We start from the raw sequence: 26753 nt of genomic DNA on the forward strand, positions 1-26753 counted from the left end.
GGAAATGTGGCCTCCCTGGCCGAGCTGCTGGCGGACCCGACGCTCCCTGGGTCGCGGGGATCCCCGAGCACCTGCTGCTCGGCTCTCTCCCGGGGCGGTCCCGCGGGCGAGGGGCGCAGGGCCGCGGGCGGGCTGGCGGCGGGCAGGGGGCTGGTGCTCCGAGCGCTGATGGCCGGGCGCCCCGGGGAGACGCGCCCTCTCCGCCTGGCAGGGGGCAGCCGCAGCACCCGCCCGGACCGGCGCGCCGCCAGGGCTGGGGAGGGGCGGCGCGGAGGGCGGGGGCCGGGCGCGGGGCAGGGCCGGGCCGGGCTGCGCGTCGCCGGCCGCTCGGGCTGCTCGGGCCCGCCGCTCTCGGACGCGCTCACCACTCTCCCGAAGCTCTGCGGCGTGGCAGGCGCCGCCGGAGCGCTGGCCATGAGGACCCTGTGGATGGCGCTGTGCGCGCTGGCGCGGCTGTGGCCGGGGACCCTGGCCGGCTGCGCCGAGGCGGGGCGCTGCTGCCCGGGCCGGGACGCCGCCTGCTTCGTGCTCGGCTGGAGGTTGGACAGGGTTTACGGGACGTGCTTCTGCGACCAAGCCTGCCGCCTCACGGGGGACTGCTGCTTCGACTACGCCAGGGCATGCCCAGGTGGGTGGCGGGGCCCGGGGAGGGGGGCGGGGGGCGCCAGCCCTTCGCCAGCAGCCAAGGGGTACAGGATCCCACACCAAGAACCGCAGCCCGGGAGCCAGGATCCCCCCGGCCCCTTCCATCCTGGCGTGTCCCGACCGTTTATCCTGGCCTACCCCTCACCCCTCCATCCAGGTACACCTCCCTCCATTCTAGAGTCCGCCAGGCTCCTTCATCTAGGTGCACTCAGCTCCTACCCCCCACCCCATCCTAGAGTCCTCCAGACCCCTCCCTCCATCCACGTACACCCAGCTCCATCTATCCTAGGGCCCTCCAGCCCCCTCCATCCAGGGATCCCCCAGTCCTCTCCATCTACACATAGCACTCCAAAGCACCTCTCCCCATGAGAACCTGGATGGAAGGGGCTGGAGCTATCTGTTCTCCTGGAAGTGTGTGGGGTTCAGGAACACGAGCCTGATAGGGCCCCCTCCTACCTGGAAAGATGGCATGTCCTTGGGCCAGGCTCCACTGCGTTCATTCTGTTAACCTTCAGGGATCTTCAGGGCCTTGTGAGCCGTGCAAAGGGAAGGGATGTGTAATTACCCCACTGGGTGCCCAGGGCTCGCTCTGGTAGGGTACCCACTTCTGCAGAACAAGTTCTTGGAAGACCACAGCGGTCCTCACTTCTGGACTCCAGCATGTGCCACAGCCCCTTTCTCCCAGGAGGTGTTTGATATGCTCTTTGAATTCAATTTTATCTCTATAGCATGATGAAGGTTTTTATCTGGGGGTTCCTATTATGTTTTAATCCTGCTGGTTTTCCTGTAGGGTCAGTCTTTTGCATCTTTCAATTTCCCACAGTATCACAGCCCCTGGCAAGGGCTCAATAGATGCTGATTTAAGTAAATTAAAAGATGAAGAAATGGTGAGTATAGTCCTAAAGAACAAGGTTTACCTGAGAGAAGCCAGCTCTAGAAATAAAAGTAACCTTGTTCCCTGCTCATATGCCTCATGTATGTTAGGGTTTGGCCTCAAGGATCCCCGCGTTGATATCCTTGGCGTCTTCTTGGGAGAATAACCCGCAGGTCTGTGTCATTACTTGGGGAATCGGATGCCCTGTCAAGAAGCTGGAAGAGGCCACCAGCCCCAGGCAAGATAGCACCCAGATCTGCTCCTGGAAGAACACAATTGAAAAACATGAAGATTTTTTTGATCCTGTTTGAAAGCTAATGATTAACCTACAAATATTGATCCTCTTTTTGATAAGCCTCTCTCCCTTTCCTGCTTCAAGGCCAGGGTATTTTACTACTCAAGTAAGGTGAAGAGTCAGTTATTTAGGAAATGCAGTGCCCCTGGGCCCAGGGTCCCCAGGGCGTCTGAAGAGCATTCGATGCAAACTCCTGTCTTCCCGTAGATCAGATAATGTGCCCTGCCCTGTGGGAAGCACAGGGCTACAAAGAAGATGAAGACACAGTCTCTGCTCCCTACGAGTTCACAGTCAAGCAGGGCACTACCCCTGCGAACCACCTACAACATGCTTGGTGCCCAAATGAGGGGTCCAGGAGGCTAGGAAGGGAAAACTCGGAAGACCCAAGGGATTCAAGGAAAACTTCCCGGAGGAAGTAACGTGCAAGCATGGTCCTGGAGAATGAGCAGGAAGTCTCCAGAAGGGGAAGGAGAATTCTAGCAGGAAAGCATCACGTGGTCACTCGCAGCACCTGTGGGTGTCTGCCTTTGGTGCCGGGAACTGGGCTCGGTCCTGAGGCTACGCCGGTGGACAGGGCAGGAGGCGAACCCAGCTGGACCCGGAGAGACTCAGGCACGGAAGAGGCATGCGTAGGACAGCCCTGGGTCATGAGAAGAACTGGCTTTCCAGTGAGGGGTGGCAGAGTCCTCAAAGTCTTCATTTGGTCACAAATAAATCCTGTCTTTTCGGTGCAGGAGGTTGAACTGTTCAAGCAAAGAGCCTCTCATTGGAGCAGGGATGTGTTGGGTAAGGAGGAGCAGAGAAGAGATGACCTGACCATCTTGGGAAGGGCTCAGCAAGGAGTCCCGGCACCTTGGCGCCTGAGGAAGAGCTGCGAGCGAGCGGAGGGCATGGGAGCTGAAACCAGAAAAAGAAAGGAGCCCAAAAGAATTTTTAAAAGGAGCATATTCAGCCTAAACTGCCCTTCCCCAGGGAGTTAGCGGAGGCCCTCAAAGGCCCTCGAAGAAGCAGACACGGGACCGAAAAGGCTCCTCGTTGAGTAAATCTTCTGCGCCTGGAGTTTCTGGGGAGGAGAGGAGAAAATAGAGACAGTTGGAAGTTGGCCACTTGGAAGTTGGCCTGCTTGCTCTGCCGAGCTGAGGGTGAGAAGGGGCATGGCGGAGCCAAGATGCTCCATCTCCTTAGCCCCGGCCAGGCGTCCTGGCTGTGCATTCTCCCCTGGTCTTGCCGGAGCGTCGTACAGACTCAGGAGCTGCGGTGTCCCAGGGCTCTCCCATCACTAAGTTAACATGAATGGGCAGCACAGTGACGTCTGAGCCCACGGCTGTCCGACTTCGGGCTGCCATCTGCCACATCTGCTGTGCATGGTTGTTATTTTTTTTTTTTTTTTTTTTTTTTAAAGATTTTATTTATTTATTTGACAGAGAGACACAGTGAGAGAGGGAACAGAAGCAGCGGGAGTGGGAGAGGGAGAAGCAGGCTTCCCGCGGAGCAGGGAGCCCGATGCGGGGCTCGATCCCAGGACTCCGGGATCATGACCTGAGCCGAAGGCAGACGCTTAACGACTGAGCCACCCAGGCGCCCCATGCATGGTTGTTATTGATTCCTAAATATATCAACATTCGGCAGCTCAGGGCCCGCCGGTCACTCCGTAGACATAGAACCGTTCTGCCCCTTAGGATCTCTTCTCCTTACCCAATGTTATGTTACCTGTCGATGCCATCTGAAACCTTTTTGACTGAAATTACGTTACATGTGAACCAAAAAGCTGTGTCAGTAGAACTAAGAATGCCTTATTTCTCTGCCTTCTGATTTTTTTCTTCTTTGTAAAGACTTTTTTTTTTTTTTTTTTTGGTGTAGCTAAGAGATGAAATGCTGGAATTTCTTTTTCTAAATAGGACTTTTTATTTTTACTTAGTGAAAATAAAAATAAGTTATTGGATCTGTGGAATTACTGAACTGCCAAAAATATCTGTTCTGAAACAAATGATCTCAGAAAAATCTCATTATGATGTTGGTATTGGTTTCAACACCAATTATATATCTCTATACCCCTCCCCCCCCCACAAAAAAAAAAAAGGAATAGAAAATTCTCCATTGGCTGTGCCTGACCAGGGGAGAGGTAAAGGAGGACACAGATCCAAGTTACCTGCCCTGGACGAATTTCTTAGAAGGCTTCCTTTATTAGGCTCACAACGCCCCGGTCTCTAGCTCATCACCTGGGTTCCTAGAGTCTTCATTCTAAGATCATAGAAACAGTAGGCTGCACTGGATTTTTTGATGAGCAAATTCAGGAAAGAGTAATAATGAACCCAAGGGGAGCAGGGCAAACATTGAGTAGCCCGTGTGAGCCAGTCTTTTCACGTAGATTTCCCGGGGAATCTAGAAACCTAACTGGCCCAAATCTGCTAACCACATACCTGGAAGGAGAAAGGGCAAGTGTACTGGAAAATATGGGCTCCAAAACTCATGCAGAGGAAGGATGTCACCGTCTACGGTGATTTAGAAAAGTTGAGGCTTTACTGGGAACCATAGCGGCCTGAGAGACAGCATGTGGCTTCCCCTGCCTTTGTCTCTGTAGGAAAAATGAGCAGGGCCTGGCGCCAGCATTCAACATGACTTGACTTTGCAGGCTTGGGCCGCAGCCCTGGGCATTCAGTGGAGGAGGGTAAAGTTGTTAACCCTTCTGCCACACTTCCTCCGTGCCAGGCACCTCACAGTTCTAGTCTTACTTAAGTCTCCCAACCCACCGCCGTGGTCATCAGAGCGCTGGGAGGTTGGGAGATTCATCCCAAGTCACATGGCTAACAAGTGATGGAGTGAGATTTGAACCCAGGAACTCTAAGTCCAGAGCCCTTATGTTTAAACGTTATGTTTTGACCCTCCAAGGACTGAGGCTTTATGAGAAGCTGTGTACTTGGCAGGTCAAGCCCCAGATAAATACTGGTGGAGTGAGTGAGCCTTCTCTCTCCTTTGACTGATACTCCTCAAGGGCAAAGAAGTGTGTCCTGCCCCCCTGAGAGCCATGGTGGTGTCACTGAATTATGTTTGTCTCAATAGCCCGAAGGGTCATTCCACCGAGGGGATGTTATCTGTGGCTGCAGAGGGCACCCCCAGCTGGGCTGGAGCCACCTGTCCTTTTAAATACGACTCTTTCCTTCCTTGTCTACAAAATATGTTTGTTGCAGAAAACTTGGGAAATACAGAAATGCACAAAAGAAGAACACAACTCACCTGGACACTGACTACCGAGTAAAAGCATAATTATCTTTATGATTTGTATGCCCTTTTTCTCTGGGCTTACATGGTGTATAAAATTCTGTTTTTTTCTAATGAGGGAGTCCTTTTTATTGTCCCTCTAGGATTTCATGAACTTGTCCAGTTAATATCTCAAAAGAAAACAAAAACCCACTGGGGGCCAGATAACATGGTTTCTGCAAGAGGAAAAAAATACTTGATCATTTTATTGGAGTTCAGAGGGGGTGGTAAATAGGCACTTGGGCAATGTAGTCTCATTTGACCTTCAGGGAAGATTTGACAAGATTTCTCAGAAAAGGGGATACATGAGGAAAGAGAAAAAGGCCTATGACATTTAAAATCATGTTACCATGAGGGGTGTGTGTGTGTGTGTGTGTGTGTGTCTGTGTGTGTGTCTGTGTGTGAGTGAGTGAGTGAAGGGGCTGCTTTATTTTTCTTCCACAGAATGTCAAGAAACAAAAGCTATTCGTAAATGCTACTGGTGTGGGTAAAGTGCAAGAAGAATATTTTCGTAGCAATGACTTAGGACTATTTGAACTTAACAACGTGAGGGAGAAAGCACTTGCTCGTGGGTGGCCTTAAACTTTAAGGCAGCAAAGAGCCAAGCAGGCAGGGCCAGATCCGTGATTAGTCAAGGAGACACTGCATGAACATGAGGGCAAGGTTTTATATTAAGACGAAAGAGCCCAAACTCTATGTAGGAAAGGAAGGATCAGCTGTCAGCTCAGTTTGTTGCTGTGAGTGTGTGTGTGTGTGTGTGTGTGTGTGTGTGTGTGTGTGTGTGTGTTATCATCAAGAAAAAGAGTAGAAGATGGGTTTTTTAGTTACCTTTTGGCACCTAAGACTGAGGATAGTGTGTCTAGTTCTGGTTGCTCCTGCTCACAGAGGCTGTGAATGGACCTGGAGAGGGCCCACTGGTAATTCTGAGGGGGGGGGGTGGCTCTAGAAAGATGGGTCCCACAGCTAGAGTCATCAACCTGAAAGGTTCCTGCTAGAGAGGAAAGGACACCTCCTGAGACATGAAGTCCCTGAGCTGCATGGATAAGATAAACATAGATGGGTTTTTTTTTTTCACCATATTCTGAAATTCTTGAGTGAGGGAAATTTGGATCAAATAAGAGGAAATACCGCTCCATGCCACGATAATAAAATGAAACAAGCTTGTTATTTTCAAGATGTGGTACTGGCAGGAGCTATAAATGGATTTAAAAGCATTTGAAGGATTTGTGGCTGCCAGGAGAAGCTGGGATCTACATAACCTGAAGGCACAGAGAGCCACGCTCCTTCCAGGGACACCTTTCGGGGCCACCATTGCCGGGAGAGCCCAGACAGCTCTTACCTTGTTAAGAATTCCCATATTTTTGGCTCTGGGAGCTTCTGATTTATTTTGCTCCTGTCCTTCAGCCGGCTTTCCTTTCCCACTCTGGAGCCTTAGTCAGTGCTTTGGCTTCTAACTAATGATATGAACAAACCAGAATCTGTTTCAATGTAGAAAATTTGTTTAGGAAGGAGGAGGAATTTGTCCAATGCCATTTCTTTCATTCACTCATTCATTCAACAAATATTTATTGAGCACCTACCATGTGCCAAGCACCAGGCACGAAATGAAAAGCTCAACGACAATAAAAAAGTAAATAAATATGTAAACTATGTAATTATGAATTAGGGAGATATTAGAAAGCAAGGAACACTGAGCTCTGAGAGGAAGTAATTTTCAGGTGTGGCAGGTGGGAGGCTGGAGGTGGTACTGGGAGAGTCCTTAGATAATCTGGCCAGAGAAGGACTCCCTGAATAATTCATCTGGGACTTAAAGGATGAACCAACCCCAGCCATGCCCCATGTGGGAAGAACATTCCCATCAGAGGGACACACGGCCAAGGTTCCGGAGTGTGACAGAGTTGGTGTAAGGAGGCCAGACTGGCTGGAGCTTGGAGCGGGGGGGGCAACTCCAGGTGGGAGGGGAGGGACACGAGCTGGCTCACCCAGCACCTTGTCGGTTGCAGTGAAGAGTTTGATTTTTTTCCAAATTCAATAGCAATGCACTGAGAGAGTTTTAATTATTATTATTATTATTATTATTATACATTTAAAGCTTAGTGGAAAATCTTTTAAGGTACTTGTACTTGGATATGACTGGCTATCCCTGTGAGGACATGTGAAAAGGTGCTCTACTCTTGCTTTGGGCAGATTCCCTACTGAAATATATAACGTATTTCTCTGTTGTTGGCCATTCTCCTCGTGGTTGTGGTAGGGACATTTGATAACCAGAAAGCTCTTGAGGAAGAGGGACTAGCCAGAACTCCAGAAAGGACTTGATAATTCCTTGTACTCTGGATCTATCCATTATCTCGTTTCCTAGTGAGCTGAGAGCCAGGCTTGCCCACTGGGCCTAAAGCAGGAACTTAGGGATCTATGTCTCTGTTCTCTTCTGTGCCTACTTCTCTGTCTCTGCTCTTATTGCACTTCTTGGGACCAACTCCCAAATAAATTACTTGCATTGAAATCCACGTCTTTATGAGTCTGCTTCTGGGAAACTCCACCTGAATATTATATTGAGTTTAAACAAAGGAAAAAAGAAAACAGCTTGCCGAGCATTCTGGCATCCGTTAAGCCTAAGCTTCTTTTTCTTCTAAAAGGGATGGGATGATGTCATTAAGTCCTAACCATTAGGACTTTGGGAAGCTGGGATGAGCTTGGAGTCAGGGATGATCACGTTGCTCACTAGGTCTATTGGCCTCCAGTAATAACTAGGGAAATGTGAAGATTGAGAAAGTCAGATTTTAAGAAAGAATATTTTGACATGCTGGCTATAGACGTGAATACTAATGGAATAATTCAAAGGAAATGTGTGTCATGCAGCTGTAATATATGACTTGAGATGATAAATCTGTCAGAAGTTCTCGTACTTCCCCTAGCCTCTGTGGCCAAAGATCTCTTATGATCTATGATGAATTGCACTCCAAACAATCAGAAGTTCACAAGTTAATCATGAATATAATCTTTTGTGTAACATAGGAATAAATACCTCAGATTCGCCTTCCAACTCAAAATATTTTTTGGAACCCCTTTATACTTGTATAATTCTATGTGAACTTTTTTTCATTTTGTCTTATAATGAAGCCGTCAAGATGATGCTCAGGACCCAGAACTTTCTGATTTTCTTTATGAAGCTGTTAAAGTCATGGATTGGAAATATGAGACAAAGCATTTTCCGAGGTCAAATGTTAACTGATAGGAACAACAACTGATTCAGTGATTCTGTGATTTGGGGATGTTAATTGTGGAGCAAACCAAATAAAATAAATAAACATTGCACATGAGACACAAATGTTGAAGAAATACCGAGAAACTAGCTTCTTTCAGAAAACTGTCCCCAGTATCATCTTTTACTGTATGGATAGAGTGTCTTCAAACCGAGGCCATATTACTAAATTCTGAGTTAATGCCACGGCAAAGTTGTATTCTATAGTGATGTCCAATATTAATCTTTGAAATAAGTGTCCCATTTTGTTTTTTTAAAGTATAATATTAAGCGTCGTTCAAGGCCAACACATCAGGGCAAGACTAACTAGGCTCAGGGATGAAGAGATTTGGGTGACAGAGAGAGTTGTTGGAAGACTTAAGGCCAGAGGGAGTGCTTCTCATTCAGCTCCTAGCCCAGCAGGCAGTCTCTTTCAGTGTGGCTCTAGGGCCCAGTGAAATCATGGGATCATGAAAATAAAAGGGGAAAGATCCACAAGAAATGACAAGAGCAGAAAGTGGCCTGTTACTGATTTTCCAAAAGGTGTGTGTGTGGCAGGTATGGGCGACAAGTCTCACGAGCCTCACCCTTGCTTCCTTACCTACCTGACGTGGGACGCCTGTGAGTTTTTAGATGATTAATAAAAGCATGTTTTAAAACAGTCTGAAGTTTTTGAATTACTGACAGATGTTTATGTTGTATGGGACCCTTTTCATGTCAGGGTGAGCTGCGTGCTGCCAAAGGATTGGTCTTCCAAAATCCATGAACCCTAAAGAGAGTGTGCTGAGAGGTCAAATGAGTTTTCAAGTACAAACTGTCAGCAGTCCAAGTCAAGATTTCAGAGAAGTTAGAGTGCTTTTTTGGTGAAGACTTTAAGCTTGAAAGTATGAGGATGGTAGGGAAAGTGGGTCACATTTTGTGGGAAAGAAAGAATTTGGGCCTCTAGTTCGGAGGTACATCTTTTGTTTTCTTATTCTTTTTCTTATAAACAATCTCAAGTCCTGAAGTAATTCCACTGAAAAACTCATTATATTCATTTTAAAAGATTTGTTAGGACTTTCAATGGGAAAGTTAAGTATGCAACCACATAGATTTTCCAGTCATGGCCAGAGAATTGTCACTATAGCCAAATTCTTGCCCCAGACCTGCCCTTCACGCCTGACCATGAAAGCCCAGTCTTTACCTCTGTAGGCTCTCATTGCTCTTCGGCAAACCCCAACTCTGCTGTGTAGGGGTCTAAGAGCCATGGAGGATGAGAATAGAGCACCTAAGAGAAGTCCCAAGTCTAGAGGTCCTTTGGGGTGGCCCTAACCCATGACTGATGGAGAGACACACTTGGGGATAAGAAGTGACTTGGGCATTTTCTTTTACATTTTTTCCCTCGATGCTTTCTACAATGAATACGTATTGCTGTTACAATAAAAATGTTCTGGCAGGGGAGGATAAAGTTATAATCAAGGAACTGTAAGAGCAAAGATCTTACCTAAGCCCACAGAGTATGAGGAAGTACCCGAAGGCGTCACTCTCTTAACTCGGGGGCGTCCCTGGCTCAGACCCACCCTCATGACCCCAGAAGAGCTGCCCATCTGCCCCGAAGAGGTGCGGGGTACCAGCTAACCATCCCTGTCCACTGAGCCCTGCTGAGACCGTGCCTCCCCCCCCCGCCGCCCCCGCCCCACACAGGGCGCAGTCAAAGCACGGTCTGCGAGGGCTAACCTCGGCTGTTGGTGTTGGCGGCGCAGCCTGGCCGGCGGCTGGGCTTACCCAGCCGAGAGTCCCATCCCCGCCGTGCTGTTTTTCAGCTCGCCCGTGCATCGTGGGGGAGTGGAGCCCCTGGAGCGGCTGCGCCGACCAGTGCCAGCCCGCGGCCCGCGTGCGGAGGCGCCGGGTGCGGCAGGAGCCCCGGAACGGCGGCGCGCCCTGCCCGCCCCTGGAAGAGAGAGCCGGCTGCCTGGACTACTCGACGCCCCAGGGCCAGCACTGCGGGCACTCCTTCGGTACCGAGGGTTTCACGGTGGCCGCCTTTGTTGTCTGTGTTGACTTTCCATCTCGTCCTCCCCTAAAAGGCCATGTGCCGAGCGGGGGGTGGGGAGTGGGGGGGTGAGGGGGGAGTTCCGTGCGCGGCGGGGGAGTGGGATGGGCCAGGCCACCCAGATAGGAAGCGCAGGACATGCCTGATAAAGAAGTGAGTGTCAGCTGCATCAGGGCCTCCCTACTCCACCCTCTCCGTGGTTGGTGTGTTCTTAACCCCGGGGTGGCCCCCCACTTCTGTGCGTGCCCTCCGCGGAAAGGACACGTGCGTTGCGATGCTTGGCAAACTCAAGCTGGCGACAAAGGACTTTAGGTAGGATGACAGTATTCCACACCGGATAGTAAGTGTCCATAAGGTAAGTATTCATCTTGCACCTTTAATTCCTGGGTAGTCAGGTCGGCTCATCACACACGTGTGAAGGTAATAGAAAAATTATTAATTCCTAAGCAGTGATAAATTATTCTCATAAAACACCTGCTCCTCCTCTCCAGCTGACTGCACTGGGGCTGATGTGATCAGATTTGTGATTTGAAAAGATCATTCTGGTTGTGGAGTGGCCAGTGGAGGGGCCAGAATTCCGCCGATGAATGAGTCAGGAGCTGTACAAATCTCACAAAGAAATAAGCCAAAAGACCAACACCAATGTGTTGACCTCGATTGAATCTGATAGCGCGCAACACTGACTTCTCAGGATAACAAAGGTCATGTGTTTTTTTATAGGAACTTGGAAATGTTTATACCAACATGACACTCATCAAGCCATTTTGCTCCTTTTTTTTCACTCTATGCACAAATATTTATTGAGAGTCTACTGGTTGCCAGGCACTGGGCTGGGTGCCAGGGTTCCATTGGTGACATAAGCTGACGTGAGCCTGCTGTCATGCAGATCGCAGTGTGGTGGGGGGTGGGGGGTGATAATCATGATCTTAGGAAATCAGTCCCAGAAAATTACAGCTGCAGTTTGGTGCAACTGATCCTGAACAAGTGAGTTGTTTGGAGCTATGAGTGTGTGTAATAAGCTGATTTCCCCAGGTCTTGGGGGAGGAGGGGAGCCACAGGAGTGGAGAAGGGAAGGGACTTCCCTAAGGAGGGGGAGGTAAGGCGGAGAAATGTACAACTTCCCAGACAGAGACTGGCATGGTGAACCAGGTAGTCAGGTATAGGGGTTCGAGGGATTTGAGGGCTGATGTAGGAAAAACCGGACCACAAGAGGCGGTAATCCACAATAAGCTTTTTTGGTTGGTGCTTGGACAGAGTTGCAAGAGAAGCGGAAGTCCAGAGGCTATGGTGTGGGGACCACCATCCAGAGGGGGAGGAGAGGAATCTGCCAGGGGCTCTGTGTCTAGGGGATGGCAACTAAGCAGCATGGTCGGGAGTCTCTGGGTCAGAGAGTTTCGAAGGGCAAGGGTGGTAGCAGCTTGGAGTCTTACAACTCCAAGGCTTTTTAGCTCATCGATGGCCAGCAGATGCCAGGTCTGGTTTCACAGGGTATGTAAAGCAGGCAGGGCCTAAATGGCTAAAAATCTGCTTGTTTGGCAATTTTTAAAACAATTTGGGGGGCGCCTGGGTGGCTCAGTTGGTGGAGGGGCCGACTCTTGGTTTCCATTCAGGTCATGATCTCAGGGTCATGGGATCAAGCCCCGCATGGGGCTCTGTGCTCATTGGGGAGTCTGCTTAGGACTCTCTCTCCCTCTGCCCCTCCCCCCATGTTCGCTCAAGCACTCTCTCTCTCAAAATAAATAAATGAATCTTTAAAAAGAAAAACAATTTGGATGCATAAAAATTTGAGTTTGCTGCCAGTAGGCTTTGGGGCTAACAGTTGTCAGCCCGCTGTGCAGAAGTAAACAACCTAGAGACCATCTTGGGCTCATCTCTCTAACCCCGGGGAAGCAAAGGCCCATTTGCGAGGCTGAAGGAAGGCTGGAGTCTGGGGAACACAGAGAGTGGGGCTGGCATTGAGAGGGGAAGCGTCCATCCTGAGCTCTGCATTTAGGATTTTGGTCTTTATCTTAGGAGCCCTGGAGAGCTACTGTAGCATTTTCTGATGTGGTCAGATCTATGATTTGAAATGATGCCTCTGGTAGGGGAGTGGCTAATGGAAGGGCCAGGGGGGAGGTGTCTCGTGGACACGGCAGTCAGATGAAGCTCCCAGGGAAATAATTTAGTGCTCCCAGAAACAGTCGTGGAACAAAACCACAATCAGCTCATGTACTCTGCAGAGCACGACAGAAAAGACTCGGGGAGGATGTCGTTGTAGGACATTATTGGTTTTTTGGATGACTCTTAAAACCTATAGCTGATCTATCAGGAAGCAGCTGCTTTGCTCATTTACTGGGTCTGGCTGCTAGAAAGGAGATCTTAAGTACGTTTGACTCTTTAGGGCTACACCAGGCTGTCACAGAACCCCTTTGCAGCCCCGTATCTCTTTATAACAGCATAATGCAGGTCATGGGAAAAGGGACAGGAAGGTCAATGAAGAGGACGCTATGGAACATGGGCCAAGGGCACCAGGGAGCACTGGGCCCACACGCTGCTGCCCAGGGTTCTCGTCTCTGCATGGAGGTGTCCTCTCCTCTGTCCTCTGGGCAAAGCCCCCGGGCCTGTCCATCTCCACATGTTCTCGTGTTCCCAAATTACCCCTCTCACCCACCCTTCCCACCAAGCTCCAGTAAGAGGATTTTATAAAGCAGCAGTCTTCATAGGTGACTCCCCACAAGGTGTTCGTGACTTAGAAATAACACCAACAGGACAGATCTGTGCTCAGTGGCCGCCTTTCCTAATAAGGTGAGATAAAACCCAGTTTGGGAAGAGAGGAGAAATCTCTCCTGGCATTTGCAGCCCTGACTTGCGTTCCTGAGATGCACGTTCCTATGGTAATTCCGTGGAAATGATGACTGCTATCACAAGCTGGTCAGGGAAGACAGGACCCCTCGAATATTCCAGCAGGGTCTGCCTCAGCTGGGAAATTGTTAGAAAGGCAAGTTCCTCCGGCCTCACCCAGACCCACGAGATCAGGGTCGCTGGCGCTGGCCTTAGCACAGTGCTTGTAACCGGGTGTCCAGGGGACTCCGCTGCTCACCGACGTTCCAGAAGCGCTGCTCTAACCCAAGTGTGGGTGCACACCTCTTCCCTCAGCCCTTGACTCATAGCTGGATCCCTTACATGCCACTTTCCTGAGGGCAGAGGCCCCCAAATGCAAAACAGGGGTTTAGTCAGGAAAACGTGGGGTAAATCAGACCATTTTCTCTAAGGAAGAACTTCTCAGAGGCTTTCTTATGCTAATAAGCATTTTCATTCTACAGGAGGGAGATAGGATATGCGATGCTTTCCCACCTTATTGGATTAAATGGCTCCTTTCCCCAGGGGATCTCACCAAATCACTAGTGTTCTGTGGAATACACCTGGGAAAATGATGGACAACAAAAGGGAAACAAGAGCAGTGACGCGAAAATGCAGTTTGGTGGATTGCCCTGAGCCCTGTGTCACCGCAGTTCCCACACATTCATTTACGTGGGTCATTCATTCAAGGTTCACTGAGCATCTACTACAGCCAGCGCTATGCTGGGTTCTGGAGATGCAGACTCGAATACCAAACCTATCAGCCAACTCCAGCTCAGGGTGCTGAGCGAGCGCCGTGATAGAAGGATGGGCAGATTGGTGTGGAGGCACGGAGAAGGAGCGCCTTCCTCCAGCCGGGGCTCTCCGTCCGGCTGCGCGCCACCTGTGCCCGCCTCCCCGCTCCACTGGACTTGCTGTTGGCAGGGCGGGAGGCCTGGATGCAGGGCGGAGCAGGCCCTCACAGCTGCAGGGCGAGAGCTTTTATCGACATTACTGATTCACGCTCATAGCGATCCTGTAGGAGAGCGTGCTCGCTTCCTACGGCCACTGTCACAAATTACCCCAAACGCTGTGGCTTAAAACAACTCAAATGTATTATCTCAGGGTTCCGTGGGAGAGAAGTGCAACCCAGGTCACCCTGGGCTAAAAGCAAGGCGTTGGCAGGGCCTGCGTTGCTTTTAGGGAGGCTCTGGGGGAGAATCCGTTTCCTTGCCTCTTCCATCATCCAGAGATGGTCACCATTTCTCTCCTCAAGGCCCTGCCTCCTTCTGCACAGCCAGCTACATTGCATCGCTGTGCTTTCTTCTGTAGTAACACCTTTCTCTTCCTCTTTTTTTTTTTTTTTAAGATTTTATTTATTTATTTGCCAGAGAGAGCACAAGCAGGGGGAGCGGCAGGCAGAGGGAGAGGGAGAAGCAGGCTCCTCACCAAGCAGGGAGCCCGATGCAGGGCTCGATCCCAGGACCCTGGGATCTTGACCTGAGCGGGAGGCAGACACTTAACCCACTGAGCCAGCCAGGCGCCCCTCCTCTTCCTCTTTGAAGGACCCTTGTGATTACACTCAGCCCACCAAGAAAAGCGGGGATCATCTCCCCATTTTAAGGCCAACTGAGAAGCAAACTTCATTCCATCTGCAACTTTAATTCTTCCTTATGAAATAACATAACATATTCATAGGTCCTGGGGATTAGGGTGTGGAAATCTTGGTGGGGCCAGTATCCTGCTGACCTTGAAAAGGGGACAGCCTCATTATCCTTGAGACCAAGAGGACATTGGAGCTCAGGGAGGTAACAGCATTTGTGAAGGACTTTCAGAATCTAACCCTGGATCTCAGGGCTCTAAATCCTGTAGGGTTTTCCCTCTTGATATTGCTTCACTGCTCCTGTTATCATTGGAGCTAAAATTGCAATTGCAGGTTCTGGTAACTAAGTATAGAACTAGAAAGGCTCTGTGAGACCCGTGAATGAAACAGGATCACCGAAGCTCTCTTATTAATGATCAAGTAGTTATTGAATTTTTTCCATTTCCTTTAATGCAGATCTTGACTCTATCTTTATCATAAAAACAAATCCAAAAAGCCCTATTATTGTATTAGTTGTACATGCTGACTCCTCCTAAAAGGAGATCGATGTGTATCATAAGCTGTATGCTTCTGGGCCGCTGTTATTTGTCACATTTTCATTCTGTTCCCTTTTACACTATACCTACAGACCAGTGGTTCTAAGCCTACCTTGGTGACACCCCATTGTGTCAGAGGGCTTTATGAAATTCCCTGAGCAAATTCAATTTATTTTCATGTTCAAAGTAAGTATGCGTGGTGCCATGCTTTTAGAAGTGGAGCTGTTGTAAAACCGAACAATGGTAGGCTGATAGGACGCCAGAAAAGTTGGCAAATGGCCTCTTAACACAGAATCTATTACATTTGGATATTGTTGCCAGGAAGGGGGAAGATGGGGGACCTGGCTTTTATTGCGAGGCTTTGTCCCCGGGCACCTGGCTGTGTTCTTCCACACATAAGCAGCAGTGGGACTGAAGGCAAAAATAATTTCTAAATTACTTACCACTCTTAAGTAATGGAAATTAAACTGGGGGGAGATATTAAAAAGTCACGCTGGCTCAGAGACCCCCAAGCAATGTGGCTGCTGGTCTGGTTTCTGGAGGTTTGTGGTTCAAGGAGGAAGTGCCCCCTCTCAGTAGAATGTGCCACTGAGCCAAGCCAGGGCTCGACGGGGCAGGACACAGAAGACACATGGCCTGGGGTTACTGGCTGGCTTTTAGGATAGGTCTTACGTACTGCAGGGGCTTGGCACTGAACGTGGACAGGAGATCGAAAAACTAGAAGCAATCTTCTGTGTTGGGGTCCTTGCTTCATCAGTTACTGTGAATTTTCCCTTCCTTTAACGTCCTTGAGTCTCAGTTTTCTGAGAACACATCAGGGCACCTCTTCACAAAGCTTATGTGGGGACCAGTCACAGAGGATGAGAAGGTACTTTGTAAAGAAGCAGGCTGGAAACATACAAGGTGCTGTCCTAGCAGGCATTAATCTGGGCCCACCGCGAGCCCGCCCCCCACCCCGGCGGCCCCAGGCCCCATCTCAACCCTCCCCCTCTCCCCGGGGGGCCTGAAGGGACACGAGGTAGGGGCTCACAATGTTCCTTTCCTCCTTTAAAGTTACTTCATATTAAGGACACATTAGGGACAGAAAGGGAAGATAAAACAGAATTTAAGCAATTCATAGGAAATATGCTGCCTAAAACAATGAAACATTGTGATCTACACTGCAAGAGTCTCTAGGCAGTGAGGAGCATGGTTTTAGAGATGCTGCTGACACTGCCGTGTTTAGGTGGGAGCCTTGAACATCTTCCTTAACCTCTCTGTGCCACAGTTTCCTCATCTGTGGAATGGGGAAATAATAGGACCTATCCCAGAGGGTGGTTGTAAGAATTAAATGCATTCACACATGAAAGGTGCTCAGCATTATGCCTGGAAACTTAGAAGTGTATCATTGTTAGCTTTCATTATTATTATTATTATTACAGAACTTTTTCTAAGGATTTTATATCAGATATTATAATCATATACTTGCCCTTTACCTCCTAACCTCATTTCCCCTCCCTGCCCCAAGCTATATATTAAGTGCGTTGCCTTTGAACTTCTGTAATAATACATGCGGTACAAATAAGGAGATCAAATACATGTTTTGAGCTAAAGAAACACATCCTGAAAATTTCATAGTTTGACTGGTCCAATGCCACGTGGACTGAGCAGCAATTGTATTCTTCACTTGCTGAATAAACTCTTAAATGCGTCAGAAGAACAGAAATGGAAACAATACGTGGGAAAGTGAAAATCCTTTCGATGTTTGTGTTCCAGAGAATTAGATCTAAGAGAAACAGTAAGTTCCTAACATACATGCGCTCCCTTGTTCTTTCTGATTCTGTCCACAGGTTTGGGAAGTCCCAAAGCTATGGTCACATTTAGAAGGAGTGGCATGTTCTCTGGAAAACAATTAAACTTGTTAGCGCAGCAAGGAAGAATCTCACAGCTGGGACTCTGAGGGCTAATGCTAGATGGGAGTAATTTTCACACCAAAGAGATTAAGCACCAAACTACGTAGGACAAGAAGGATACCTGCAACTCTCAGGAGCAGGTGACTACCTGGTGTTTGGCCACTCTGGTCTTACATTCCCTAGTCATAGCAAAAGGCCTCCCTGAGAAAATCTAAAAAAGAATTCGGGCTGCCATCTTGTGGCCGAAAGGAGCCAGTAAGGGGCCAGGTCAAATGAACACGTAGGCTTGACGCATCTGTTTTGCAGCCCTCTTGCCATTTTGCTCACATTGATGATGACTCTGGCAGCGCACGAGCCAACATCAGCTGGTCTCTACCCTTCCTGGGACAGTCCAGTTTCTGAAACGAAAGGTAGGAAGGATTGTTGAGTCATCTCAGCCACAGGGCTCAGTGTAGGAACAGAAGACCACAGGGAGGTAGGACCCGGAGGCTTGGTGGCAATTCCGTGACTTCATTCACTCATTGAGCCACCATTCGTTGCCTATGTACTTACTGAGTGTGTCAACGTGTGAGGCCACAGTGATGAACAGGGCAAAACCCTGCCTTCCTTGAGTTGACCCCAGAGTGGCATCGGGAGGTTATCTGCAGGTGCTGTACGTACCTAGCATCAGACACTTCCCCACACTTAGCGGCCAACAGGAAGGAGGCACACAAACAAAATCAGTGAAAGGAGAGAGCAGAGGTGGGAGGATTCCTGGCTCTCTTTCTTCTCTCCGGGCCAGAGCGTCGGAGTTGGGTTGGGGCTGGGGACAGGGAGGGGAGGACCAATCCGACTTTCCTTCCCCACACCGCCCCACCCCCCCACCAGGCTGAGGGTTGACATGGGGAGGATGCTGTGCTGGCCGGCACCAGGCAGTCACCCTGAGGCCACAAGGCAGGCGGGGAAGCTTCCGGGCTGGGGTCGCGAGGACCTTGTGGGGGGGCACTCACACCTCTTCCCTTGGTACTTCTGTTTTCTCCTTTTCACATTTCCTCTCTCTCTGGTGGTCTTTTTTTCTCCTTACATCCCCTCTTCTCTCTCTTTTGTCTTCTTCCTCTGTCCTTTCTCCCTCCTATTCTTCTACTTTATTCTTCCTGTCTTTCCCTTTTCTCTTCTATTTCTCTTCCTTTCATCTTTAAAAACCTTCTCTCCCGGAGTGCCTGGGTGGCTCAGTCGTTAAGCGTCTGCCTTCGGCTCAGGTCATGATCCCAGGGTCCTGGGATCGAGCCTCGCATCGGGCTCCCTGCTTGGCAGGAAGCCTGCTTCTCCCTCTCCCACTCTCCCTGTTTGTGTTCCTTCTCTCCCTGTGTCTCTCTGTCAAATAAATAAATAAAATCTTTAAAAATAAGTAAATAAAAATAAAGATCTTTTCTCCCTTTCTCCATTCCCTCCTTTTCCCCCTGGCTTACCTGCATCTTTCACTACTTCCTCTTGGTTTTTATTTCTGGCCCCCCTTCCTCCCCTTTCACACAGTATCAACTTATTACCAAGGGCAAGCCTGCCTGTCAGAGGCCTGCAGTTCTCTTTGCCCATCGGCGTGCACACAAATCTTCTTCGAACTGGGTTCTGGGGACACGGTAACTTGGCCCCGTCCCATTCCTGGTGGTGTGCCGCGGCCCTTTGCACTTAGGGATGGGGGGCTCGAGACAGGATTGACATCAAGTTTGGGAAAGGTCGTTCCGAGTACTTTAGGCTGCATGTGTCCAACGCCCTTCTCTCTTTCCTAGTCCCTGCCTTTATAACTACCTCTGCATTCAACAAGGAGAGAACAAGACAAGCCGCCTCTCCACAGTGGTCTACAGTCACAGAGGACCCCGGGTAATTTAGTGTTTTTGTTTTGTATGGTTTGGTTTGGGTTTTTCAGCTTATGCTTTTCCAGGTGTATGGCCAAGTCAGCCCGCAAAGCTTGTCTTAGTGTGATGGGGGTTCTTCTGTTACTTGTTTGTTGACTTTGGGTAAAACATGACTTTTTACCACAAAGCTGGGACCTACTTGTCTCTTCCCTATTTTTGTGAGGCCACAAAGATTTGTCTCTGAGGTCTCATCAACAAGAAACACGCTATATAAAATGATGGTATCACTTTATCAATCGTACTCAGGATGTTCCTCTTAGAGTCATTAGGAGAATATGGACTCTAGCACCACCTGTGTTTGGTTAATTTGAAAGTGGCCCACACATCAGCTCTGAGGATTTCTGTCAGGACAGAAGGCACAGCCTGGGTAAGCCATGGTTACCTGAAGTCTGCTCTTCAGCTGTCAGCAGAGGGACCCCAGTCTGCTGCATGTTCAGACCACCCCCCCCACGGCCATGCACTAGCCGTAAGACCCTGGATGTGCTGTCCCACCTCAAGTTTTCTTCCTGAAAAATGAGAATATGAATGCCTACCACATGGCGTTGTAAGGAGAATTTAATGAGAAAATAATGAAGAGATGTCTGGGTTAAGCTGTCTGACTAAAGTTGATTGAAGCTTCGCCATAGAATTTCTTACCTCAGTACCTAACCGTGCCTAATAAATGGTCTACCCCTGTTAAAGCTCGCGGAAGCAGACCCTCCAATCACCTTCCGTCTAACCTAGGACAGCTCATAATTCTATGGATAAGAAACTAGCCCACTGGAGCTTAATTAGAACCAAAAACACAACATGCAGGAGTTTTACTATGTTTTGCTTCCCTGAAGAATTGTAAAATTATGTTGCTTTTTAGTACAAGACTCTAAAGTATTCACCCATGTCTGGATGCTCCCCCCAGGCCTTCGGAGTCTAGTCACTATAGTACTAGAGATTTCCACAGTTCAGTGTAAGGTGACACTAGCCTCTGTCACAGAAAAACGTCTCCAGCTTCCCATTTCCTTTTATCTATGATGCCCAATATAACTTTGATGCTTGGATTCAAGTCCAAACTCATCATTAGCCCAGATCCAGCAGGTGAGCCGGGTGGGGAGCATGGGGAAGGTCCCTGGGAACGTCTGTGGGGCAGAAAGTCATGGGTGTCGGGCAGGGCACTGAGGACCAGCCCTCTAGGGGCTCACACGTTCTCAGACTTAAGACTCAGCAAGTTCTTATTCAATTTCTCTTATTCTTTATCAGCAAAGTTATTAAGGGCTTACTGAAATGTGCTTTTTATACACAATGTGGTGGTTAGATTAGATAGGAAACAGTATATCCAAATTTCTGCAGACTCCTTTTGACCAGGTAACTCAATCAGGGGTTGGAATAGAGCCCCAAGCTTCACTGTAGTTGCCAGTCGGGCACCGTCATCATCACAGTTCGGCAAATGAGAAACTTTACAAGGCATTCTGTGGCCGGTGCATAGCCTGTGAGGATGCACCAGACCACCTTCTCCAGTCCGTCAAATGTCCGTGGGGCTCGCAGGCTTCCTAAGACTTTTTACAGCGTTAGGCTGTCTCTCATTACGGCAGGGGCAAGTGTCCCGTTTTCTACTCTAGATACTGTATGGAGTTCAAGACAGAGTCATTGACTCATCACTGCGCTATGGAAAATCGCCCCCTGACTCGATGGATGCAGTATCTCCGAGAGGGGTACACAGTGTGCGTCGATTGTCAACCCCCAGCTATGAACTCTGTGAGCCTTCGCTGTTCCGGAGATGGCCTGGACTCAGATGGGTAAGGGAGGAACACTGTTTGAAGGATGTTCCTTATTTTTCATTTGGAGAGATCTGTCCTGTGTCCCGAACAGCAGACTGTTACGTAGCATATCAGGGCGTGATTTGGGAGTCTAAACACCAAGTTAAGGAGAACCCTCTGTCTAGCGATTCCTGAATCCAGGGCCCAGTTTACACTATGGGACTCAGAGGCTCTATAGCAGAGATGAGTGGGTAAATTTGGATATAGGGGTTCATATCATGCTCCCAAATGACCACTGGAAACCTGATCACTCCAAAGCAGTGTTTTGAAAACCACTTGAATCAGAACCTCTTGGGATGGTGATTCAAAAAATTCAGATTCCTGGGGCACCTGGGTGGCTCACTTGGTTAAGTGACTGCCTTCAGCTCAGGTCATGATCTCAGGGTCCTGGGATCGAGCCCCACGTCGGGCTCCCTGCTCAGTGGGGAGCCTGCTTCTCCCTCTCCCTCTGCCCCTCCCCCCAGCTCATGCTCTTTCTCTCTCTCATAAATAAAAAATCTTTTAAAAAAATAAAACATACAGATTCCTGAGCCCCACTTGAGATGAACTGAATCAGAATCTTTGGGGGTGGATTTTTTTTTTTTTTTAAGATTTTATTTATTTGAGAGAGACAGAGATAGAGAGAGATAGGGCATGGACAGGGAGGAGAGGGAGAAGCAGGCTCCCCACTGAGCAAGGAGCCCCATATAGAGCTCGATCCCAGGACCCTGGTATCATGACCAGAGCTGAAGGTGCTTAACCGACTGAGCCACCCAGGTGCCCTGGGGGTGGATTTTTAACCATCTTTTAGGTCAGGAGTTGGCAGGTAGTAGATAATTTCAGCTTTGTGGGCTCTCTGGTCTCACTGCTCAACTCTGCTATCACAGCATGAAAGCATCCCCAGACTCTATGTGAACAGGTGAGCTTGGCTTTATTCTAAAAATACTGTATCTATCAGGGCGCCTGGGTGGCTCAGTCGTTAAGCGTCTGCCTTCGGCTCAGGTCATGATCCCAGGGTCCTGGGATCGAGCCCCACATTGGGCTCCCTGCTCTGCGGGAAGCCTGCTTCTCCCTCTCCCACTCCCCCTGCTTGTGTTCCCTCTCTCGCTGTCTCTCTCTCTGTCAAATAAATAAATAAAATCTTTAAAAAATAAAAATAAAAAAAATAAAAATACTGTATCTATGGACACTAAGATTCGAATTTCATATAATTTTCATGTGTCATGACATATTCTTTTGATTTTCTTTAAAAACAAAAAACTATTCTTAACTCACAGACCACACAAAAACAAAGGGTGGGCTGGATTTGGCCCGTGGGTTGGGGTTTGCTGACCCCTGCCCAGATGATTCAGTCCCACAGCAATGTTTCAGAACCACTGCCCAATGGGAGTAGTCCTAAAACCATGACTGAGAGGGTGGTAGGCTCAGCTTTGCAGGATCAGAAACCTACAGGAATCTATAGATAGTCCAGAAAAATTGACTCTGAAAAATCTATCCCAATCCTATACTCATTTATCAGTTAAATCTGATAATAACACTCTTCCTAAGAGAAGAGTAGACTTCATGCTGGTCAGCTATTGGACAAAGACCAATTTAAGTCACACGTGGATTATGGTTTTAAGTATGTCAGGTGGAACTCGTAAAAATACAGATTAGAAAGTAAAAGAAGGACCTTCCCAGCTAGTCATTATTCCCATAGTATATTTTAATATTTAATAACTTGAATTTATGTTTACTAGTCACTTGTGCCTAACAGCCTTTGTAAGGAGTACACCACATGGACAGTACAGTAGGTAAGACATTCATATCAAATAGAAACCAAATCTTTAGACTTAATATTTTTCTGAATATCTCATCCATATTTTGTCTTTAGGTGAATTTGTAGTTGAATTTGTCCTCAGAAAGTACCTTAAACCCTGGCTGAGATTCCAATGACTTTAAAAGTAATAATTTCAACAATCTGGCTTTGCTCTTCCTGCTTCTCCCATTTTTTATTATGGAATCAAAGAGTTGAGGATCACAAGAGCTCATTTGGGCAGACCCCTCTAATTTAAATATACATGAAACAGGGGCCCATTTTCCTTTATGTAATACTTCGTATAGTCAGATCAAGTGGGAGAAATGAATACAGTAACCTCAAACCGCTCTCTCAACAAGAGGGTATCCTCAAATAGAGATTAATTTGTAACTTGTTTTGATAGAACCCTTAAGAAGGGAAACTCAGTTTGTGATCATTTTTTTTCAATTTCAATTTTTAATGCACTTTAAAACTCCAGGTATGATCATTCTTTGATCAACAACAAAACACCTCAATTTATGATCCTGTAAATTAGAATTCTTTTTGGTTTGCTTTCAGCGTAACTAACATTTTCAAAATATCGTTTCAGAAATCAAACTCTCCATTGGCAAGCAATTGGCAATCCTCGATGTCAAGGAACTTGGAAAAAAGTTCGGCGAGTAGATCAGTGTTCTTGTCCAGCTGTTCACAGTTTTATTTTTATATAGATTGCAATGTAAATATTTCACAGTGTGTTTGTCAACATGCTAAACCTAACCAAGTCATGTTCAGTGCTTCATAAACCTTCAAAAACCATCTGGCCAAAGTCCCTAGAACACATGTTGTTGCCACACTCCGAAGTAGAGAAAGAAAGTGCACGGGCCCATTCTCAAGATGCCCAGTACCTTTGTTTTTATGTTTACTACATTGAGGACCTACCCTAAAGGTTCCTGTGGTTTTGTGTCCTTGGCCTTCTACAGAGTCCTCTCATTCAGAGGTCGCCCACACAACACAGAATGCATGTCCATTTGCACTAAAATTACTACAATATGGTCCATTTATTGGTGAGTAGTTGTCATTTAAGGGCATCCGTGCTTTGAATCTTGCATTCCTTCTTTCTGTTCTGTAATCTCTTAAAAACTTCTCACTTGAAAAAATGTATACGGATATATGTATACTCTCACACGTACAGATTCCCACATATTATTCCATAAATTGTGAAATAATGATTTTAAGAAAATAGTCACAAATGATTTTCACAGGACAAGTTAAGATTTAGTAAGCGTTTTGTAATGAAAAGCCGCCAGCTATGTTAAAAACACTTTTTTGAAGAAGAAATTTTCTTTGGTTAACTGACAATCAAATGTTCATTCTAGGTCAACAGAAGTTCCTTAAATGCTATAATTTTCATGAAGAGAATTTTGGCACCGATGAATGAAACAATGCTTTAATTATGAAAATTTTACCATCATTAGCACCTAAGATTATTTCCAAGGCTTAAAATTTGAAGCTGACTAAAATAATCTTTCAGATTTAAGTTTAAACTAACTTCAAGTTTAATTGAAGTAAACTTACTACTTTTTTTCTACAGCATACATTTTCTCCTGTTTGGGGTGGAAGGCAGTTATAAATTATGGAAGACGTGGATTTTATCACAAATGCGATGATCACACACACACACAGAAGTATTCGTCTTCTATTTTATGATTGGAAAACCAGTGAGCCAGAGACAAAGTGGCTTCAGGATGGGTTATTCTGCAGGTCAGCCACAGAGCCCACTCTCAGTTTCTCATCCAGGACTCAGCTTCGATGAAAAACCTGACTATGCCAAAGATAGCTGGGAAAGCTAAGTCCTTTTCAATTCTGAAACAAATTTTAAATTTAGGGTATTTCTCTGGAGAACTGCATCTTAAAATTTAAACTCCTGCAGTTTCATTTATATAAAATATTATTCACTAACAAATGATTTACTAAAATACATATTTCTTGGTACTTACATGTAATGACAAGAATGACAATAGCAAACTTAATAGGGCTGGAAAAGTCCCTAATATTTAATGCTGAGGGTAGCAGTATTTGTGACTATATATTCATTTAACTGTCAGAGTTGTTTTTATGGTAAATTCTTCAGGGATTAATAATAAAATATTTGAGTCTCATCAAGGTTAGGACCTTAAACTGTAAGTTCAGTATTAACATTTTAAGACCATTTCTAACCTTTGTAAAGCAAGATTTTTGAAGATATACCTGGGTAATTTTAATGTTACTTAATTAAAATTTTTATACCAGTTAATAAACTCTCTGTTCACATTTTTAAGAGGTCTTTACTTGTTTGACTTGAAAATACCAACATTTTCTGGACTGGTCAGAGAATGAACAAAATTTCACCAAAAACAAAATTTAAAAAACCCCTCAGAATTGATAGGCATACATATGGAGACTATCAGCCATAAAGCTGCTGTATTTATGGTTCCAGGGTGTGTTATATCATTTAACATATTTGAGTTGTATAAAATCATTTTTCACCTTATGTATTTAGTTTTTAGTGCTGGCCATTTATTACTTTCACAGTGAAGTATATTTTTGTTATTTCTATTCTTGAGAACAACTTCATAGGCTAGAAGACTTAACTATTAGTGTTTTTTAAAAGCTTGTTATTAATTCTAACGGAGTCCTAGGAAACAGTTCAGAACTGAAAATTGTAGTCCAAGCGATTAAGGAAGAACCAAAAGTTTTATTTTCAAGGTTAAAGATCAAAGTATTTAAGAACTCTTCAGTATTCTTTCTCATTGAGTACAAAGGGCTGGGTTCCCTGCCACAGGCATTCTACAGTGATATGCATACCCTAGAATTACTTAATAGGTTGATTTTTCAAAAGTGTACGTGGTAATTTGAACAAAAATAAATATACCAAAAAATTATATGTGTATATATATGTTTATATATGTGTGTATACACACACACACACACACACACACACACCCAGGAAAAATGAAGAAAGGAATTAGGGATGGTGATCACTCAGAAGGGGAGAATGATAAAGAGATGGAAAAAAAAAAAAGAAAAGAGAAAGGATCAAGGTGAATTATAATCACACTATTCTCTTTTTAGGATCTTTCTTGGGATGTTTTTGAGAATGCTATAATTAAGCATAAATATCAACAACAATACTTTAGCCACCTTTTCTGGTTATGCGCAAAAATGATGCAAAATAAAACTGGTTATATTCTCTAAGAACATTCTAGTGAATATTCATATAAATAACTCAAGTTGACTTAGAAAATAAAGACCTGGACATTCTGAGGTATAAGCAATCAGGTGCTGAGCATATTGAAAGAGAGGTGAACTGTCTAGACTAGTGACAAATGGATACACATTTACCCTCTCTCCTTCCCCAAATCCAATTGAGATTACAGGATTCACAGCAGAGAAGTCCATAACATAGCTGGGGAGGACGGAGGTGGTGGTAGGAATCACCCCAAAATCAGAAACTTTGAAGAATTTTTTTGAAGACTGCAAGAAAATGGGCTTCTCCTGATGGCTAAACCAAAACAGAGAGTGTACCCTTTAAAACATGTAGAAAAGAAGGTGGAATCAGAGGTGAGAGCCATTCTTCCTGGGGTGGAGAGGTCCCACTGAGCAACAAATAAGATGGATTTTAAACATCCTACCACTAGAGACAAATTTGTGAAATTTAAAATCAAGGATGAAGAAAGAGAAAGAAAACCCAGATTACCTACAAAGGAACAAGAATTTTCATGGGAAGACCACGGTGTTCTCATCAGTATCCTTGGATGCTTGAGGTCTAATGGAATAAAGCCTCCAAGCACTGAGGGGAAAATAATTTTGAAACTAGCATTCTCTGTCAGCCAAACTACTAATAAAGTGTGAAGGCAAGATACTGATTTTCAGAAGTATAAGGACACAGAAGCTTTATGAGAGTCCTAAATAGGGTTTTGTTTTTGTTTTTGTTTTTTTTCATTTAAACATGGCAGGTTGAACATATATTTGCCTCCCAATTCCCAATAAACTTGAAGGATTTTTTTTAAAAGATAAAAAATATAATGATAAGAGGATCAAGAGAGACAAAGATAGCAGGAAAGGGATGGCCACCAGATTTTG

The 26753-nt window shown here is 46.5% G+C and overlaps 1 protein-coding gene and 1 long non-coding RNA gene across 2 annotated transcripts; one reads left to right on the forward strand and one right to left on the reverse strand.

The window, feature by feature from the left end:
• The first annotated feature begins 332 nt into the window (after positions 1–332).
• SBSPON (somatomedin B and thrombospondin type 1 domain containing) lies at positions 333–25552 on the forward strand. The gene is made up of 5 exons (XM_036082173.2): positions 333–628; positions 10116–10310; positions 18960–19050; positions 20678–20854; positions 23242–25552. The coding sequence occupies exons 1-5, from the start codon at positions 415–417 to the stop codon at positions 23357–23359; spliced, it is 795 nt and encodes a 264-aa protein (XP_035938066.1). The 5' UTR covers positions 333–414; the 3' UTR covers positions 23360–25552.
• LOC144381850 (uncharacterized) lies at positions 1806–10150 on the reverse strand. The gene is made up of 2 exons (XR_013447853.1): positions 10030–10150; positions 1806–2877 (listed from the first exon to the last, which is right to left on the reverse strand). It is a non-coding gene; the product is annotated as an uncharacterized LOC144381850 (long non-coding RNA).
• Positions 25553–26753: the final 1201 nt, after the last annotated feature.

The sequence above is a fragment of the Halichoerus grypus genome, chromosome 5 (genome assembly GCF_964656455.1).
Source record: "Halichoerus grypus chromosome 5, mHalGry1.hap1.1, whole genome shotgun sequence".
Taxonomy (NCBI): Eukaryota; Metazoa; Chordata; class Mammalia; order Carnivora; family Phocidae; genus Halichoerus; species Halichoerus grypus.